General features: G+C 35.0%; 1 protein-coding gene across 1 annotated transcript in view; it reads right to left on the reverse strand.

Moving 5' to 3' along the window:
- Window positions 1–22,640, reverse strand: part of LOC134854876 (uncharacterized) — a 43,454-nt gene that overhangs the window by 5,752 nt on the left and 15,062 nt on the right. The window contains exon 2 of the mRNA XM_063871235.1: window positions 8,812–8,968. Within this exon, the coding sequence (XP_063727305.1) occupies window positions 8,812–8,968 (157 nt within the window). The remainder of the gene's footprint in view (window positions 1–8,811; window positions 8,969–22,640) is intronic.

Genomic DNA, 22,640 nt, shown 5'->3' on the forward strand with positions numbered 1-22,640 from the left:
GTAGCGGACAGAGATTTTTTTTTTTAAAAAACACAGTTATCTAGTACAGTAGTGAGATCTCTTTAACAATCCCCCCCGGAAACACACAGATAAACAAATGAACCGTTATTTACTACAGTAGCGGACACAGATTTTAAAAAAACACAGTTATCTAGTACAGTAGCGAGATCTCTTTAACAACCCCCCCCCCGAAACACACAGATAAACAAATGAACCGTTGTTTACTACAGTAGCGGACACAGATTTTTTTTAAAAAAAAAACACAGTTATCTAGTACAGTAGCGAGATCTCTTTAACAATCCCCCCGGAAACACACAGATAAACAAATGAACCGTTAATTACTACAGTAGCGGACACAGTTTTTAAAAATACACAGTTATCTAGTACAGTAGCGAGATCTCTTTAACAATCCCCCCGGAAACACACAGATAAACAAATAAACCGTTATTTACTAGAGTAGCGGACACAGACTTAAAAAAAACACAGTTATCTAGTACAGTAGCGAGATCTCTTTAACACCCCCCCCGAAACACACAGATAAACAAATGAACCGTTATTTACTACAGTAGCGGACAGAGATTTTTTTTTTTAAAAAACACAGTTATCTAGTACAGTAGTGAGATCTCTTTAACAATCCCCCCACCCGGAAACACAGATAAAAAAATGAACCGTTATTTACTACAGTAGCGGACACAGTTTTTAAAAATACACAGTTATCTAGTACAGTAGCGAGATCTCTTTAACAACCCCCCCCCCCCGAAACACACAGATAAACAAATGAACCGTTATTTACTACAGTAGCGGACACAGATTTTTTTTTTAAAAACACAGTTATCTAGTACAGTAGTGAGATCTCTTTAACAATCCCCCCCCCCCCCCCCCCGGAAACACACAGATAAACAAATGAACCGTTATTTACTACAGTAGCGGACACATATTTAAAAAAAAAACACAGTTATCTAGTACAGTAGCGAGATATCTTTAACAACCCCCCCCCCCCCGGAAACACACAGATAAACAAATGAACCGTTATTTACTACAGTAGCGGACACAGATTTTTTTTAAAAAAAACACAGTTATCTAGTACAGTAGCGAGATCTCTTTAACAATCCCCCCCCGGAAACACACAGATAAACAAATGAACCGTTAATTACTACAGTAGCGGACACAGTTTTTAAAAATACACAGTTATCTAGTACAGTAGCGAGATCTCTTTAACAATCCCCCCCGGAAACACACAGATAAACAAATGAACCGTTATTTACTACAGTAGCGGACACAGACTTAAAAAAAACACAGTTATCTAGTACAATAGCGAGATCTCTTTAACAACCCCCCCTACCCCGAAACCCACAGATAAACAAATGAACCGTGATTTACTACATTAGCGGACAGAGATTTTTTAAAAAAAAAAACACAGTTATCTAGAACAGTAGTGAGATCTCTTTAACAATCCCCCCCACCCGGAAACACAGATAAAAAAATGAACCGTTATTTACTACAGTAGCGGACACAGTTTTTAAAAATACACAGTTATCTAGTACAGTAGCGAGATCTCTTTAACAACCCCCCCCCCCCCCCCCCCGAAACACACAGATAAACAAATGAACCGTTATTTACTACAGCAGCGGACACAGATTTTTTTTAATAAAAAAACACAGTTGTCTAGTACAGTAGCGAGATCTCTTTAACAATCCCCCCCCCCCCGAAAACACACAGATAAACAAATGAACCGTTATTTACTACAGTAGCGGACACAGATTTTTTTTTATAAAAAAACACAGTTATCTAGTACAGTAGCGAGATCTCTTTAACAATCCCCCCCCCCCCCGGAAACACACAGATAAACAAATGAACCGTTATTTACTACAGTAGCGGACACAGTTTTTAAAAATACACAGTTATCTAGTACAGTAGCGAGATCTCTTTAACAATCCCCCCCCCCCGGAAACACACAGATAAACAAATGAACCGTTATTTACTACAGTAGCGGACACAGATTTAAAAAAAAACACAGTTATCTAGTACAGTAGCGAGATCTCTTTAACAACCCCCCCCCCCGAAACACACACATAAACAAATGAACCGTTATTTACTACAGTAGCGGACACAGATTTTTTTTTAAAAAAAACACAGTTATCTAGTACAGTAGTGAGATCTCTTTAACAATCCCCCCCACCCGGAAACACAGATAAATAAATGAACCGTTATTTACTACAGTAGCGGACACAGATTTTTTTAAAAAAAAACACAGTTATCTAGTACAGTAGCGAGATCTCTTTAACAATCCCCCCGGAAACACACAGATAAACAAATGAACCGTTAATTACTACAGTAGCGGACACAGTTTTTAAAAATACACAGTTATCTAGTACAGTAGCGAGATCTTTTTAACAATCCCCCCGGAAACACACAGATAAACAAATGAACCGTTATTTACTACAGTAGCGGACACAGATTTTTAAAAAAAAACACAGTTATCTAGTACAGTAGCGAGATCTCTTTAACAACCCCCTCCCCCCGAAACACACACATAAACAAATGAACCGTTATTTACTACAGTAGCGGACACAGATTTTTTTTAAAAAAAACACAGTTATCTAGTACAGTAGCGAGATCTCTTTAACAATCCCCCCCCCCCGGAAACACACAGATAAACAAATGAACCGTTATTTACTACAGTAGCGGACACAGTTTTTAAAAATACACAGTTATCTAGTACAGTAGCGAGATCTCTTTAACAATCCCCCCCCCACCGGAAACACACAGATAAACAAATGAACCGTTATTTACTACAGTAGCGGAAACAGATTTAAAAAAAAAACACAGTTATCTAGTACAGTAGCGAGATCTCTTTAACAACCCCCCCCCCCCCGAAACACACACATAAACAAATGAACCGTTATTTACTACAGTAGCGGACACAGATTTTTTTAAAAAAAAAACACAGTTATCTAGTACAGTAGTGAGATCTCTTTAACAATCCCCCCCACCCGGAAACACAGATAAATAAATGAACCGTTATTTACTACAGTAGCGGACACAGATTTTTTTAAAAAAAAACACAGTTATCTAGTACAGTAGCGAGATCTCTTTAACAATCCCCCCGGAAACACACAGATAAACAAATGAACCGTTAATTACTACAGTAGCGGACACAGTTTTTAAAAATACACAGTTATCTAGTACAGTAGCGAGATCTTTTTAACAATCCCCCGGAAACACACAGATAAACAAATGAACCGTTATTTACTACAGTAGCGGACACAGACTTAAAAAAAAACACAGTTATCTAGTACAGTAGCGAGATCTCTTTAACAACCCCCCCCTCGAAACACACAGATAAACAAATGAACCGTTATTTACTACAGTAGCGGACACAGATTTTTTTAAAAAAAAACACAGTTATCTAGTACAGTAGTGAGATCTCTTTAACAATCCCCCCACCCGGAAACACAGATAAAAAAATGAACCGTTATTTACTACAGTAGCTGACACAGTTTTTAAAAATACACAGTTATCTAGTACAGTAGCGAGATCTCTTTAACAACCCCCCCGAAACACACAGATAAACAAATGAACCGTTATTTACTACAGTAGCGGACACAGATTTTTTTTAAAAAAAAACACAGTTATCTAGTACAGTAGTGAGATCTCTTTAACAATCCCCCCCCGGAAACACATAGATAAACAAATGAACCGTTATTTACTACAGTAGCGGACACAGATTTTTAAAAAAACACAGTTATCTAGTACAGTAGCGAGATCTCTTTAACAACCCCCCCCCCCCGGAAACACACAGATAAACAAATGAACCGTTATTTACTACAGTAGCGGACACAGATTTTTTTTTAAAAACACAGTTATCTACTACATACCCTATAACAACCCTCATGAGCCCCTATCCCCCCAAAAGACACAGATAAAAAATATACGATTATCTAGTACAGTAACGAGATCTCTTTAAAACCACCACAGCCCCCACCCCTCACCCCCACATACAAAATGAACAGTTATCTACTACAGTAGCGGACCCAGATAAAAAATAAACAGTTACCTAGAACAGTAGCGGGATCCTTTTAAAAAACCCATGAGCCCCCATCCCCCTCCCCCCGCCGAAAGACACAGACAAAATTATAACAGTTATCTAGTACAGTATCGAGATCTCTTTAAAACCCCCATAGCCCCCCCCCCCCGCCCCCGGGAAAACACAGATGAACAAATGAACAGTTATCTACTACAGTAGCGGACACAGATAAAAAACAAACAGTTATCTAGTGCAGTAGCGAGATCTCTTTAAAACCCTCCCACAGGCTACCTCCCCCCCCCTCCTCCCCGGAAAGAAACAGATAAACAAAAAACAGTTATGTACTACAGTGGTGGACACAGATTAAAAAAACTGTTATCTAACACAAGAGCGAGATCACTTTAAAACCCCCAGTGACCCCCCGGAATGACACAGATAAACACATAAACAGTTATCTACTACAGTAGCGGACACAGATAAAAAGTAAACAGTTATCTAATACAATAGCGAGATCATTTTAAAAGCCCCAGAGCCCCCCCCCCCCCCGGGAACTACACAGATAAACAAATAAACAGTTATCTACTACAGTAGCGGCTCTGGTTGACCTTCATACACGAAAAATGCTTATCATGAAGTTCCATACAAGAAAAAATGCTTACCATAAAAAATCATACACGGAGTGTATGAAAAAATGTATATCGCAAAATTTCCATATCGGAAAACTATATGGCAAGCAATTTGAAAAGTGTAAAAAATCCAAAATTCAAGGAAATTTTTATCTCAATTTTCAGTCGCAATATCACTTTCATGCTCGCATAAGCCTGTTTCTAAAAAAGTTTTGCATGCAAATGTTTTATTTTTGTCTGCAAAAGAAAAAAACTTGACAAGATTTCTTGTGCCAATCCAAAATGAAAATTTCGATAATTTCATAATAAGGTAAACTTCAATTTGTCAAAAAATTAGGCCGCAATTTTCGACTAGTGAAGTGTTTGACTAAAAACGTTCGAGCCAAATACAAAAATTTACTGTCTTTCTTCAGAGTGAACTATGTAAGAAAATCTCATACAATTATTATTCAAAAGCAGATATCCGTGAGATATCTTCAACTCAACTATCGTGGTTTTCTGAGTTAGAAAATTTTTGGTTATTGTTGACAAAATTCGAAAATAATAACTTTCTAACTTAAGGGAAATTGCTCGTCAAACAGTTTTCATATATGAAAAAATGTTTATCCTAGATTTTTTTCACAATTTACTGTCCGTGTGGAATTGTACAAAATTGTAAGATAAGCTTTTTTCCATATATGAGAGTTGTATGACAAGCCTTTTTGGTCAACCCGGAGGGATATCTGTAACTACCTCCAAGTTTTCTACGGGAACCTTGGGAGCTAATATGTAATAAATTTGAGCACTGAACCAGCGCCATAGTAAATTGCGCAATTTGGTTTAAAAAAGAAATCGTTTCCAGCAAAACTTGGATAAACAGTTTGGTCGACCTAATCAATTGGTTCAAAAGTTTTCCAGTTTTTTTGAAAATTTGCCCCAACCATTAGCAAAAAAGCTAGATCCGCCCTCTTCTAGTATATCATGGATATTGGTAATAACAAAAAGTGTACTTTTAGGTCGTAATAATATATATACACCTTGTTTTGGTTTCAGTAATTAGGAGAACAACTTCTGGTATTACCCACCATCTCATGTCTCTTTTGAGCTCAGTGCTCCTTGGTTTTTTTGGATTTTCAGTATGATCGATTAATCGTGCATTCATGTCCGACTTCTATCCCTGATTTTTGAGAAATGTGACTAATCTAATAACAGCATTGCTGTTGTCCAGTTACTTATAGGCACTGTCTGTATCGATTGCCATGTGTATATTAAGGTTATCTACTCTAACTAGCTAGAGCTTTCAAAATTTTCAGGCTTTTTGAACCAGAATCTTTACCATTTTGAGTTTTTTCATCTGTATCTGTGCTACTTCTGCAGCTTCTGATTTTTTTTTCGTTGTCTTGAACATAAATTTTTCTACTTCCATCAGAAAAATCATTGTTTCAATTCCCTTAATTTTAATTTGGTCCACCAAATCTGCATCTTCTCTCATATCATTTTATCTTAATTCTTCTGAAACTCTTCCGCTAACTTGTTTACTTGTTGGGGTTTACACAATTTTCCAAAATGGTTTATCTCTTTTTGCAGCTCTCTTTCTTAACCTTTTTTCACCTTTCTATTTTTTAAAATTTTTTGCACGATAAAAATGTCTTTGTAGGTGTTATTTATGAATGAATATAAATACGGCAATTGGATGCAAATGAAAGAACTGGTGTTAGATGACAGTTTGATGCAGATCACTGGAATGGCTGAAACATCATTTTTTGTAAGTTTCTGTTTTTTGGATCGTCCAGCTCACGTACAGGTTTGTTTTTTGTTTTAGCCCCTCGCCCAGGTACTGGTTCCCATTGGATAAAGTTAAGGATTTTGTTGCTCTCTCAAGAGTTGAGAAGATTTTCTTGCAGAAAATGTACAATTTGAGCTTCAAACCTCTAAAGTACTGCAATTTTTCTCAAGTTTTCTTCTCTGTTCAGAGATTGCACGTTTTATGGGATGGGCTTTAACGTAATTTTTGCCTCACTTCATTTTAAAAAAGTGTTAAACATACAATTTTCATAAATGACAAACTTTTAGTCATACAATTTTCATATATGGGAAACTTCTAATTTTACAATTTCCATATATGGAAAAATGTTTATCATAGAGATTTCATACAACTTTCTGTACGTATGGAATTGTATGGAATTGTATGACAAGAAGTTTCTCATATATGGAAATTGTATGATTAGAAGTTTTGGTCAACCCGGGTTCTCCCCTGAAGAGTGGTTTGTTTTTGTCTTTGTCCGTGTTGTTTTGTCTTCGTCCCAGTCTGAAAGTTTCTAAGTCTCTTTTGAGTCTTTTGTTACTATGGTTCCTTATAATCGTTATCGATTCTTGTTTGATTTTCATTTCTATAATAGTGTTTCCTTTTGCCTGACCATGTTTCTGGAAATTTGCGCTGTTTGTTTGTTGTTCTCGAAATTTTTGTGTTCCTTTTTGCACTTCTTTTCTTCCCGAGACAGTGTTTTAAACCAACTGTATCCTGTAGTAGTACATTCCTCAATCTCGATGTAAACAAATACTTGCCACTTCATTTTATAGCGCTCCCAGCAGTGATCTGGCTGCTTGGGCAATTTGGGCTGCTTTAAACGTTTCCAGCGACTCGTATGTATCCTGTGCTTTTGTGGACAACTTATACCTGCCGTATAATGCGCTTTTCATGTTTCAATTTTTACCGTGATATCATATCATACAAATCCTTAAACGTTTATTTTATTTTAATTTATGTTTCTGTGTCGATCTTTTTTTGCGATTCGGTTTACTTGTCGTCATGCAGCTTCTACGGTCGTTGATTTCGTGAATCTGGTCGTAGTGTAGTGGCTCTAGTATTTTTTTTTCTTGTAATTTTATGTGCGAATCCACATTTTTCTATACTGCCGCTGCTATCAGAAACTGACCCGATCATATCAAACTTTATCAGCCATGGTGGACCTACTGCATCCTATGCCCAGTATACGGGGTTACTCAGGTCCGTTCCTTTTCTTGGTTTGCGAATCCTGCTGGCTAACGTTTTGTGTTATAATGCAATCTGCGTTAATACGAGTTCTCTCGTAATTCTCATTTCAATCAATTGCAAATTTTCATTTTCGATGAATGTAACAGATCGTTACATAAGCAATGACCAGGGAGCGGATAATAGTTTTAGCAACTAAAAACAACTATTTCCAACTTTTCTGTTGTTTTTTCCCTATAACTATCTATTTTCCAATAAACTTCACAATAGCAACTTTTTCGGAAGTTTTCTTTGTTTGAAGCTCATATTAACGGATTCAACGAACACAGATGCGCTGCAGCTGGCGAATATTAATTATCCAATGGCAGCTCAGCCATCCCTATATAACGTGGCCGACCAAGTACGCCAAAAATTCAAGCTTGCCGATCAATTTGTTGCTCTTTCGAAGAAAGTTTTCCGGAAGTCGCCAAAGCATATCCGAATTTTCCAAAGTTTTGCCCCAACGTTGTCTTTACCACCTAGGCCCATGTAAATTTAACGTTTTTCTGCAAGTTTTTGCCAACTTTTTGAGCAAATTTTCCAGTCAATTTTGAGCAATTTCTTAGTAACTTTTTTGCCTTTTTGAAAGCAACTATTATCCGCTCCCTGGCAATGACGTATTCAGCACCCTGAATCTAAAATATGTTTTTTTTTGTCACGCAGCAACCGATGCTGACCATGACCTTGATTTTTTTTACACCATATTAATATCATAAATCTTTTCAGTATTCTCTGGTTACTTCTATTGCAGTATCACAACGGAGATCCGCTGTTGTTTCCCTAGTTTAAATCTTCATGCAACTTTTATGGTAATTTTCTGAGATGAAAATGTGGACTAGCCCCCTGTCATCAAGCATAAGATCACGTTGGCATCAGTGCACCGATCTTTTGACCGAGAGGCGAAAGATTTAACCACATAATCATCGCTTCAACTCACCATTTTGCTGAAACCGAATACAAACGCATAACTTCTGCCTTCTTGATTTCTCTTAACAGTGTTTGGCTGTTTGGCTTGCTTGTGAATAGGTCGCTTTTTGACGTGTTTGGCCGAAACATCACATAAAACTGTCATTTCAATTATGACCGTATACTTTGTACAAACCCACCAAAACCCCCCTCCTCCCTTCTCCTTCCCCATACCACCTTACCTTCTGAGTTGGAGTAGTTGGGCACTCCTGCTATGGAACTCTCACTGCAACACAATCTCCACACCATGTACATCTGGCCCAATATCCCCTTCTTGTCCGGATTATTGCCCACATCGTCCACTTCGTCCAGCAACTTCTGCTGGTTCCTAGCTCTACTCTACACGTGAACACAATCGTATCAACACATTTCCTACGCAAATCTCATGAAACAGTTTTAAAAGCAAATAGAAGGACACTTGAGTAGTATAGATATACGACACTGGGATCGGGGGGGGGGGGGGGGTGATCCCTACAGGGATCATTGGGTATAGATTCCTAATGATCCCTATGTAAATATTTATACCTAATGATCCCTATGTAAAATATTTATACCTAATGATCCCTATGTAAAATATTTATACCTAATGATCCCCATGTAAAATATTTATACCTAATGATCCCAATGTATAATTTTTATCCCTAATGATCCCTATGTAAAATATTTATCCCTAATGATCCCTATGTAAAATATTTATCCCTAATGATCCCTATGTAAAATATTTATACCTAATGATCCCTATGTGAAAGTTGTGTTGGTTAAAACAAAATCGTACTGGCGATATATTATTTCTTTCCACCACCTATAGCTCGGCAAGCTATGTTGTATTCCAATTGAACTAAAACTTTTCATTGTGTTTTGCTGTTGAAGGTCTTTGCGAATTGGTTCTTTCAATGTTTCTACAAACGCTTTGGTCTTGGTGAAAAGAGATATGAACTGAAATGGTTGAATTATACACACAATCTTCTGAAGTAAGTGTCGGTTAAACGCACCAAAAGCAGTTTGGGGTCAATTCCAAAATGAAAACTCTCAAAACCACTCCAGATAAAATAGTAACACAAAACCAAAAGTGGATTTAAAGTAGCCCGCCATTACCTAACAGTGAACAAACGTGGAAAGTAAGTATAATACAGTACACTAATTTACAACATTAAATTTTGTATTCAACTTGAATCAAACACACAACATTAGAGTTTTTTGTTTGTTTTACGTCTTTTTGATTGCGGTGCTGAATCTTCAACTGCTTCGCGGTCGAGGTACCATTCATCATCCGACGACGAAGAAGAAGTAACTGCATTTGGATCAACCAAATCATCGCTTTCGATATCACTCTCAACAATTTCTGTGACACGAACTCTACCTGGATCTGGAGCTTCATAGCTGGTGATACTATTCAACAGGTCTCTCAACGAACGGCTCGGTTGAGTATCTAACACAAGAAAGCTATCTTCTGACACATAATTCGTATCCTGCGTAAAGATTTCTTCTTGGTTCGAGCTCTCGTGATCCCAGTCGACTATCTCATCTTCTTCCTCGAAAAATTTCAGCCAATCGTCTAAATCTTGATCTTTGTGGTGACTGGTGCTATTAGTCTCACTCACGTTCCTTTCGCTATCATCATCATCATCATCCTGATTGCTATCGGGAAAGATAGAAGCATTTACTGTTCTATAGTGACCGTATGGCAATGTAGAGATACCATCGCTGAGGATGTATCGCTTATCATCATAGGCTGATAATGCGATTTTGTTTGCTCGAACAGTGTTCAGAATATGCCTCTCGGAGATGATGCGAGTATTTTCGGGTCGTACAAGGTTTCCAGACGCGAGAGTTTTGATGTATTTTTCATGAGTTAGCAACCGTTGAGTCACCTTAGTGATTCCTTTTGCTGAGTGCTTCCGTGTATCTATTAAAAAAACGATGCTCACTAATCATTATATATCTAAATGTTTTGTAAACTAATACTTGAAATTGAAGAAAAAAAGTATGAACGCATCCTTTTCAGAAGATCCACACCCCCCCCCTCTCATTTAAAAAAAAGGTGATAACCATTTAACCTATACCTCCCCCCTTACCCCCACCCACAGAAGCACCAAAAAACCTAAGTCATCTCAAAAATTTCACTCAGTAAAAAATTTTTTCACAAAAAATTTTTTTCATAAATTTTTTTTTTTCAAAATTTTTTTTTTCAAAATTTTTTTTTCAAAAATTTTTTTCAAAAAATTTTTTTTCAAAAAATTTTTTTTTCAATTTTTTTTTTCCAAATTTTTTTTTTGATGACAAAATTTTTTTTTCATAAAAATTTTTTTTTTCCAAAATTTTTTTCTAAAATTTTTTTTTCCAAATTTTTTTTTTGATGACAAAAAATTTTTTTTTACAAAACGTTTTTTTTAACATTTTTTTTTTAACCAAATTTTTTTTGACGAATTTTTTTTTAATTTTTTTTCCAACAAAAATTTTTGACATTTTTTTTCTTTCAAAATTTTTCAAAAAAATTTTTCGAAATTTTTTAATTTTTGAAAATAAAAAGCGCTGTTTGAACAATTTTGAGCCGGTATTATTGAAGGAAATGTACTTACTTTGCGATAGTATTGAATAAAGCTTTGGCTTCAATGCAACGAATTCTGTAATTATATCACCCGGGAATTCGTCTCTAAACTTTAAAACTGTAAGTTTGTTTTCTGCATTGTAGAGGAAGTGGTCCGATGGATAATTGGAGAAGTCAAAGTTGTCCAAAATTTCACGTTTCTCGTACAGTTTCTCATAAAAATTCGAGTTTTTTTCCGTTTTTATTTCGTACATTAGGCTGTCAGTGTCTGAGTACAAGAGGTGACAGTTGAAGTTGGGCTTCATAACCTCGTAGTGAAATTTGTACATCTCAAACTTTGCTAGCTCTAGTATACACGCTCCTACAATTGTGGGTACATCCCATCTGATTTTCGTTGGTGCTAATGTCAATGCAACCATGTCTTCGCCAAAAATTTTGTAGGTTTCAAATTCAAACTTACTTATATTTCGCATTGTTTCTTCAGCATCTCGTAAAATCTTGATTTTCATTCTCTTTCTTTTTGACTCACACATTTTTCCATAAATTGAATTGATCAATAGTTTGTACAGGGCTTCTTCAAACTTGTTTTTTGCCGCTTTTCGTTTGTTTGTATTTAGAGTTATGTACGGTTCGAGCCACAATTCTTGTTTGAACTTTACGATGCGATACAGTTTTGTAACGATAATACCAAGCTTCACGTAGAGTTTCAGGAGTTTATAATGAATTATATAATGAGTTTTATCATGTAGAGTTTGTAAAAGTTTTTTCACTTTACCTATTGTGGGTCCACAGTTTTCATTGTTTTTCATTTGTTCTGAGATATTTGTTTGGTATCTGCTCAACCAATCTTTTTGAACAACTTCCTTAGTGGGTGCCAGTGGATAGTCACGGTGACTTTCATGCAACAATTGAGGGTATTTTAAATCAATTTCAACAATATAACCGTAGTCTGAATCGTCAGGGGTTGCTAAAATTTCTTCTATTGACATGGAATTCTCATCTTCGTTTTCTTGATTATTTCTTTCATTTCTAACTCCGATTGTCTCGAAATGACGTGCAGGCAGTTTGTGAGTTTGCATTACTCCACCGTATAAGTTGTTGGCATCAACCATGAAGCCATAGGTAGTATCTTCGCTCGAATTAAATGTTTCGTTCATTTGCCTGTTGTTTGCAGTGAACTGTCGTTTTTCAAAGATTGATGCAGTACCACCTCGCATCATTTTTTCAACCATGTCTAAATGATCTCGATCCGTTAGCAATTCAACATCAGCTTTACATACCCGCTTGAAAGCGTCACCAGCTAAATTGGAAGCGGTGAAATGATGAGCACAATCAAGGCTGTATGTTTCTTAGCTGATAGAGCGGAATTCCTCAAAGACACAGGCTAGGAGCAATGTGTCACATGACAAATATAAGTCATGATAGTCGCGCAGGTTCTGACAATTGAATTGATTAAAAACTTCTTTTGCTTCAACCAAGTTATCAGCACTAATAGCAATTTTATCTCCGTCTAAACTATTCACCCACTTTTCGAGAGGCGGTAACTCTTTTTCGTCAAACTTTTTACGGTCGGTCATGTAATTATAAGGATAGAATCCTTTTCTACGTATGAGAGTTCTACAAGTTTGGCTTACGTTTTGAAAGTGGTTTTCCAGAATTGTAAATTTGTTGTCAGGCAAGTTGTCAACTAACTTTTGTAGTGATGAGTTTAGAAACTTGAAAGAATCTATAAAACGAAGATACTCATAAATGTTTTGTGTTGTTTGATCTTTTCGTGTAATGGTTTTAACCACTACTCCGATAATTAGTGAAATATATTTCTCATCGGTGGATGGAATGACTTGCATTGTACTACGCGAGTCACATTCGTTCAACGCTAGACATATATGATGCATGTCATAATTCTGCAAATTGTGTCCCACGACTGGAATGTAATTTATGTTTCTTCGCGCTAAATTACATTTGTCGTGGGTCCATCCTAGAAATTTTCCCGAAGAGTGACAGTGATCCAGGCACTTTTCTTCGCTTTCACTGAAGTTTTCTTGACAAATCCAACAGGTTAAAGTTTCTTCTTTACGCAGTTGGCTGCGATCTCCCAAATAATGTGGTACTTTCCGTTTATAGATGTAAACGTCTCGGGCTAATAGATGTAACTCTTTGATAAAGTTTTCTAAACAATTTTCAGAGCTGTCAAGACTAAAGAAAAATGGTTCTGAGGACTCATGATCAATAGCAACCATTGAATACCCGGAGGGTTCATGTTTTTCTAGAACGCGAGATGAGGAAATTTGTGGGTTGTTCATACATGTTGTAACGGGATTCAGGAACGATTCGAAATCAAAATAAACAACAATAGGTGCATACCAGAGAGCTTGAAAGTTTTTAAATTTATACTTGTGGCAGCCATTTTCAGCTGTTGGCATTATCACTACAGCTGGTTCATGATCTTTACATAATCGCTCATGCGTTTTATGATCAATTTCATTGTAATGAATTTGAAAACAGTTACGACACAACTGCAGGAAACTTCGGAATTTTTGCTTTCGAACTTCACAAACAAATCGGAGCAGGTCTTTTATCAAAACAAAGTGGTGCATTCCGGGTTCATATAACAAAAGCAGATCCATAATAAAATTATCTGAACTTTCAAACTTTGAGACAATCATTGGAATGAGATCTCCTTTTTGATATTGAAACACGTTTACTTGAACGTTATTAAGTCGCTCGAATTGAGGAATCGTGTTCAAGCTCATAGGCATAACGAAATCATCAGAAGCCTGATGCGTTCCAGGCTTTGTATAGGTGTGTGGATCTGTCTCTTCAAGTTTAGGATCAACTAACCTACCGACTATTAGATCAGGCTTATATCTAAGATGATAGGCGGCAGTGTAGCATAACAAAAAGCAATTGTGGTCGTTGTGATTACGAATATTAATTAATTGTTGCGAATTTGCTATTTTTGCAGGGAGAGGTATAAACGAAGAGCCTCTGATTGGTAACATTTTTCCGATTTTAATGTAAAGCTCATTTACACGCTGCAGAACCCAGCCGCTACCATGGGCTGAAAAATTCTGGAACACAGCTTCCATTTTTCCGAGCATTTCGAGAAATAATTCATCAGACAAACCGTTTGCATAAAGGGGAGTCATCATAGAATTAGCGAAAATTTCAATGCGTTCGTCTTCAGGTTGTTGCACGCTTTGGTCCGAAACAACAGTAGCATGCTTGATTAAAGTAAGTTTAGCCGAAAATTGTACTTTGCAGGGTCCATTACAGGTTCTATCTAATATCAAACTTTGAATCTCATTTTTTTTCAAGGTCATAAATTCGATAAGATCATGTTCAATATTTTGGTTGGGAATAATAAAAGTCATTAACGTATTTTTCATGGCTGATTCATGAACTTCAATTGAAGCTGGAAAGTTATCAATATCGCTTGCTTGTGTGATTGAGCTAGAGGGGTTGCTGAGTGATGTTAGTTGTTGATCCAAAACAGGTAACCCATGCTCTGATTGCATGTGATCCTTGAAATCTTTAAGTTCACAAAAACCAAGCCGACAATACCGACATAAATTGTTAAATTTTTGATGATCTGATTCAATATGCTGCTGTAATTTTGATAGCAGTAAAGTGTTAAAATTACAATGGTAGCAAGTAAAAATGGGTAATTCTTTTTCAACAGCGTGAAAGTTTCGTTCATGACGAGATCTATTAGTTTTTATTGTAAAAACTTTGGGACAATAGTTACACTTGAAACCCATTTCGCTCTGGAACTGTTTTAAAGCGAAGCAGGAAAGGGAATGAATCCCAACCAAACGCCAAAAAGTTTAAATTACTGCGCTTCGATTCCTTTTTCCCCTTCTCGGTTTGAATTTGAATAGCTTTTCCCGCTTAACTTTGAATTTGAACTCTTTTCCCGCCGAAATTTGAATTACATTTGAATTTCCCGCCATAACTGTCAAACTCAAATTTGATTGGGCGAAACAGATTAATTGCTGTTTGAATTGTTATCATTACTACAAATGATAAAAGTTAATCGAAGCAAATCAAGTTTGAGCTAAATTTTTATCCAAAATGATTTTAGAGCCAAGAGATAAAAGTTTTAGTTTTTTATTTTATCAATTCAAATTATAAGTTGAGAAAATTTTCGAAATTGCGAATAAAAGTTGAGCATGTCACAACACATGATAAATCCTAAATATCCCAATTGTCATGGGGACAGAATACTCTATAAAAATGTCAAAATTTGAATCAAAAACAGTTGAAATGATGAATAAGTAAAACAGAAACTGAAAAACTGTCAGTTTTTTAACTTTCCAGGCGCATTGTTACCAATGATGTCAATCACGGAGCGGTTGCACGGTCCATGTCATCATGAATTTGTCTCAATTGTCTTTCGATATGAAAAAAAAGTCAGAAAAAATACTTTTCTGTAAAGAAAAATGAGTTTGTTGTTTTAGGGGGGATTAAGGGGATTAGCGTTTTTCTCGAAGACTATTGAAAAAACATCTACTCCCACAATCTCATTAGTTGTGCCCCTCATTGCACTTTCATAACAACACTACTTGCTCATAATAAAAAATTGCGTCTTCTGGTTGAAAATCGCATTTTTTCGGAAAAATGAAAAAACGATGAGTCATCAATTAAAAAATTTGATTTTTATTATTTTTCTCAAATATTTAACATGATGATGAATGCTTGTATTTTTTTATAAAGATCATTTTTGGAGACAACAGTATCAATGATCATATGGTAAATCCAATTTGAAGAAAAATAAAAAATTATTGCATTTTTTTTTCCTTTTTGTAATTAAAAAATCAAATTTTTAACTAGAAAACATTAAAAAAATATTTATTTTTAACAAAAAGTTGGTTTTCAACATCTTTTATACTATTTCTTATTATACTCAATTTGTATGATAATTAAATGAATAAACAAATGACAATAAAGGTTTACAACCAAAATTATTTTTTTACAGTTTTTTGACGTTAATTATCTTTTTTTTTTTTCAAAAAACGAAATTGATATTTTTTTATCTTGTTTTCAAAAAAATTAGCATAAATATGGATGCTTTTCAATTTTTCTCAAGATCAATCATGTAAATAAGAACATCAATGTTAATATGTTAACTCCTATTTGTGGAAAAAATGAAAATTTTACGGACTTTTTTGTTTTTAATTGGAAAAAAAATAGTCAATTAATTGAAAAAAAACTGATTTTTTTAACTTCAAATTTTAAAGGCTTTTATACTAAATTTTTAATCAGAACACAATCGTGTGATAAATAATGAACAAACACAAGATATAAACTCAAACTCAATTTTAAAGTTAATTTATTATACACAATAAAAACAAACAAAAATCAATAAAACTCAACCTCAGTTTCAAAGTTATATAAGGTCCAAATACTCCTGCGCTTTCTCTAGTGTTGTTAGCTTCCGTTTTTTCTTTGGTGCAAGGCATAGAGAAGGAGTCAAATTTTCCATATGATTACTCACTGTCGCTTCGGGGGTGCGCGTTGGAGTTGAAGAATCTGGTTCATCAAGCCATGGTGACACTGTAGGAGAAGGATCAGCTTTCGGGGTAACTAATAATGGTGATTCAATCTGTTCCATTCCCCATAAACGATCAAAAAATTCAATTTCTTCAAAGTATTCTAACTGGTTTTCACACATCGGAGTAACATCACAATCGTATTTATACAAAATTTTTTTTACTGGTTTTGATAAAGTTGAAATATCAACCTGAAGAGCAAGAGGCTCGTCAGGATCCGTATATTTACCGGAATTTGTAAGGTAACTCAAATACTTTATATTCAGTTCTTCGTCCTTCTTTGAGTTTTTTAAGGAAAGTTTACTGAATAAATGTAAAAAATTTTTGGGAATCATAACGTGATGAGTACAAGTCCACTCATCAGAATTGAAACTTTTTTCTTCGTTAATTATTGCTACAAAATTACCGTGAACGGTTTCATAAAAAATGGTTCTTTCGTGATTGGAATATCCGGCAATAATATAACAAGGCATTTTTGAAGAAAAGTTGGAAGAAAAGGACAAACGTAACGCGGAGAGAAATGAAACTGAAATGAATTGTGAAAACGCCTCAAGAGATTAAAATAGGGATTGGTTCTTCTAAAATTAGAAATTTCAAGACCTCCTATGTAGTTTTTGATCAGTTTAATACGGGAGGGTGTGTAAAATATTTATTTTACCTTGCGTGGTATTCTATGTTTATCTAAATTGCATTCAAACAAATAGCTTGTATCAAAAACAACGTTTAAACATTGTGACCTTTAACACCCATTAAAATTCTTATCAGTTTTACATGCACAAAATACTTATCCATTTGAACTAAATTGCAATCCAATATCTTTGCGATATAAACTACATGTGTAGATAAATTAAAATAGACACAACGCTTTCTTTTGTAGACATATACAATCAATCGAAACCATTCATTTCTTTCTATTCAGTTTTGAATCAAGTTACTTTGAATTCTCACTCGTTACAATGAATAAAACAAAAACAAGCACCACAGCAAATGCAGATAAAGATTTTGGCGATTGCTATTTCGATATTTCGGAAAACAGTGAAAGATTAGTGCGTGCTACATTGAAAACATATGACCAAACTGGAACTTATGTATTCCTGAAAGTTTTCAAAAAAGCAACTGAAGGCGCTGAATTTGAATGTGTACAAAGACTTTCCTTAAGCAGTGAAGAATTTTCAAAATTACTAAAGTCGGGAAAGTCAATCCGAGCGCAAACAAGTGAAATTTCTGATACTGTTGAAAACAAAGACAAACCACAGTCTAACTGTAAACGAGCCAGGAAATCTCAACTTTCCTCAAACACAAACGATTTCAAGCACGACTCGAATTAATTTTCCTTTACAAAATGGCAGAAGCTATGTTCGAAGTTGTGTTACCTGATTATTTCAAAAAATTTCAACCAAATTTCAAATTTGTTATCACTGAAAAAATTCCTAATTTATCTACTTTTAAAAATTATGCTTTTGGAAGCCACTTCAAATCTGAATATTGCCCTTTTTCAGTCGAGAATGAAAAAAAAACTCATTACCATATATTGATTCAAGTAGATTCAGAGGAACAATTAAACCAATTTTTTCCTTCCCAAAAATGTTTCAGTGTTCCTTGTATTTTCACTTGCTTCAAATACTTAGTTTCTCCTGCTAAAGATGTCAAAGGACACGGTGAGTTATTTGACAAGCTTAAACTAGCTCTCACTTATTCAGCACAACCTGTTGCAGCCAATCTCGATTTGTTAGATTTCACTGCAATCAAAAAACGTTTACCCAATTTATTGCTTTCTACAACATCATCTAACAAACAAACTTCACCAAATCAAAACGTTTGCAAGAAATCTCCGGCCGTTGGGGGACAGAAACGAATTGATAATACAGTTACGCATGCTGCATCGTCGACGTCAAACAAATCCGTAAGAGTTTCGAATTCAGTTTCAAAGAAACATACAGAAAGCAGACATGTTCAAACAGATGAGATGAATACAGAAACTTTGAAAAGATTTGAAAGTTTAATTAATGGACCCCATTCTGCCGCATTTTGTAAAATAATGGATATTTTGACAAGTGGATATGGAAAACTTGATGTAGATACTGATGTTTTGTTTGTGAAATTTATTGTTGAAGAGAAAGTTAAGTTTTAATTGATACTTTTCATTATTCCTTTTTCATTATATTGAGTTCAGTAAACATGATTTCAACTTTCGATTTAAAACTCATTCATGAAATTTTTATAGACTTAAAATCACAATATCCAGACAAATCAGTCAGATTTCAGTATTTTTTAGCCACTTGTTTGTATTTAGATGCTGATATTAATTTGGATTTTGTTTTGAAAAACAGACCATATGGTGGTTTAATTGGAATAGACAATTCGTCGCTCGACAAACACTTGAAACATTTCAAATTTCTTAGAATACATGCTATTTTGCATGACGCAGCAGGATATTTGCAAGAAAAAAATCATACCGGTCCTGGGTACACATATGTTTTGCCTTGTCCAATAAAAAACTGTTACCTGGGTCACGTGACAGGTATTGCGTTTTGCTTATTTCTTAAAACATTCAGACCAAAGTTATTTCGTTTGTTGGAATGTTGAGTGAAAGTCATGTTTACCCAAAGAAAGAAAACTAAAAAAGTGTTTTTCAACCATCTCATTATTTTAGATATTGAAGGATTTAAATGTGGCAAGAAACCTTTGATCATAAAGGAATTTTCCGTTTGCTCTGCTAATACAATTGATACAATTCATTTTCTGCCACCAGTTCAATTCAACAATTTACCAAAAGAAGAGAAAAAAGCGTACAATTGGGTATCTAAATTTCTACACGGGCTTCGTTGGGACGAAGGTGAATACCCTTACCCATACTTGGATCAAATTTTTGACAGCATTCGTTTGAGGAACCCAAATTCCCATTTTTTTGCTAAAGGTACACAAAAATCTGTTTTATTAGCTGAATACTTGAAATTACCCGTGACCAATTTGGAAGATATTGGCTGCCCAAAGATTGAACAGTTATTGGGTCAAGAAAAACATATTTGCAAACGACATTCTCATTTACTTCCCTCGCATCAATTATTAAAGCATTGTACCCGTAGAAAATCCAAAGTTTTTTTCGATTGGTTACAAAATGAACTGTCCAATGATGCAAACAACCTTATCTCCAAATTTGGTGGTTTACGCTTCAATGACTAATCAGAGTCCTGAAAACAGTTTAACACCAAGAATTAAAGTTACTCTTACTCGGACAGGCATATTAGATTGTCGAGGAAAACCTCTCCTACAAAAATTCGAACAAATTACACTGAACGATATCGAAATTGATAATTTACGGAAATTTTTTACAGTTCTTGACTACTTTCACCTGTACAATGTCCAGACTCCAGGAATTTCGCCAGTCAATTCCGTTGTTCAATCTCAACCTGGAAGGGCTGCAACCTCAGCTGGGAGAGAGAAGACAAATCCATTTGCATGACCATCAGCTTCCAGCTGAACTGAAAGAATTAGTCAAAACTGATAACGTTGAGGAAATACATTTAGTTCAAGCCACTATCAGAGTTGCTGCTCATTTTGTTGTAAAGTTCAAATCTAATTGTAAACATGACAAATTCACAAAGTATGAGTTTTTCTTCATTGAACGAGGAGTTGATTTGCCTGTTGAACCGAAATGACGAATCACATATATATGCCAAGTTTTGTGAATCATAATAAATATAATTATTGATTGTTTTCATTTTCTTTTGATCTTGTGAGATTACTAGTTGCTAACATGTCGTGTTTGAAAATTCAAAATTTCAAAAAAATATTTTTGCCAAAAGAAAACACACAAAATGTGAGTTTAACAGGTGAGAATTTACCAAAAGAGTTATTAGACGAAATCAGTACCGGAAACGTAGAAAAAATTGTTCGGATACTTCTGACAGACAAAAACATAGCAAGATATATAATAAAATACAAACCAAACGGCAATAGATCAGAGAGAAAAAAAGGCGATTGGTATGCAGTTGTAACTATCAACCTTGATACAAATAAGCAAAAAAAGTCTTCCAGTAAACATGGAAATTGAAGAAACCACCACTGTCGAGAACAATGATTGCGACTTTGTTGACATTGGTGTTGCCGAAAAGTCTTTATCTCACGAAAACAGATCTTGGAAATTTTGTAATTCTGTTTCTCTTCCGTCTGCAGAAGTTGTCTTTTTCACGCAAGTCTGTTTCATTTTCATTTTGCTCTCTTTATCTATTTCAAAATTGTCTTTTTACAACCTTAGTTGTGATGAGACTGCCATTTGGCTTTCAATACTATCCAGTACAGTTGGTTACATGTTACCCAATCCCAAATTATAATAATGAATAAGATCATTTCAACAAAAGATCGTCTGTTTATGTCCGTTTCAGGTCCCTCAGGATCTGGCAAAACTGATTTAATTTTTCAAATGCTTCTCAAAGGTACATTCTATCCATCGTATAACAAGATATTTTATTTTTATCTTCACGATCAACCCAAATACCGTTCCTTTGTTTCTCACAACAAATTTGATATTGAATTTATAAAATTATCCAGCTTTGAAATTGTTAATAACTTACGGGATTGTATGATTGTCTTTGATGATACCTGTGAAGAAATTTTTAATGAAAAAGATTTTGTTAAATTAGCTACAGCAGGCCGACATAAAAATGTTCATGTTATTTATGTCAAGCACAATTTATTTCAGCAAAGTAAGCAATCACGTACAATAGATTTGAATACAACTCATTTAATTTTGTTCAAATCACCTCGAGACATTCAACAAATTGATTATTTAGGCAGACAGTTGAATAATGCAAAATTCCTCCGTCATGCGTATCAGTTGGCAACGAAAGAAGATTTCGGTCATCTGTTGATAGACTTGGATCCCAAAACTTCAGAATGTCTTCGTTATTCGTCAAACATAGTTCCACCATCACCAACCATTTTCTATTTACCATCCTCAAAAGCAGTTATCACATCTCTTGAAAATGAAAGAGAAAGAATTATGTATATTGAAGCAAATGCTCAATAGTCGCCATTGTAGATCAATTTTGACAGGAGCTGATTCAAATTTTATTAGATTTCTTTGCGATTGTTTTGTAAATGTTTTTCTGGGACATGTTCCAGCTAACAAGAGTTTCATCGAGAGTAAGAAAATACCATTTGGAAAAATTGTTGACCCTAAGTTTAGTATCCGAGAAAAACGAAAAGTTCTGGCAAACAATATTTCACTGGTTAAATCAATCGGAGAATCGTGTTACATTTACCTGAAAAACTAGAACCTTAAGCATGTATGCTGAAGAATTCATCCTCATTCCTCGAAAAACATATGCTCCAGATGAAAAAACTGCACCACAATCTCAAATCCTTCATAATCCATTAATTAACGACAAATCATCTCAACTCAATTACATACAACGATTTCGAGAACGAAATATCAGCCGTGACTCTCCACCACCATTAAACCCAACATCTCCTATTCCCTTAACCCCTAGTAATGTAGTACCAAATCTTCGAAAAAGAAATTTATCTGCGCTTACTAATTTCAGTGGTGATGGTGATGATGAAGCAGAAGAAAATATTGAATCATACAATTCTCAGCAGCAGACAAGTTCAAAGAGATTAGAAAAAAAGGATGAAAAAAGTTATGGAAAAACCGCTGAAGTGTTTCGAAAGATTATGGAATCCATTCAAGAGCTATTGGAAGCTAATAAATTGGAAAGGGCAAACATAGTGCTGAAGCAGTTGTTCAAAGTTGAATCCTTGACATTAGACGTTGACGGATATGTTCTAATTCAAGGAAAACCAACACTCGTTAAAATTGAATCCTTTTTGTACGATACACAGCAAAACACAAAAAAACTTGAAGGTGTTTTTTATCCTCAAATTTTGAAAGAACTGAATCTTGATCCTA

The sequence above is a fragment of the Symsagittifera roscoffensis genome, chromosome 9 (assembly GCF_963678635.1).
Source record: "Symsagittifera roscoffensis chromosome 9, txSymRosc1.1, whole genome shotgun sequence".
NCBI classification, from domain to species: domain Eukaryota; kingdom Metazoa; phylum Xenacoelomorpha; order Acoela; family Convolutidae; genus Symsagittifera; species Symsagittifera roscoffensis.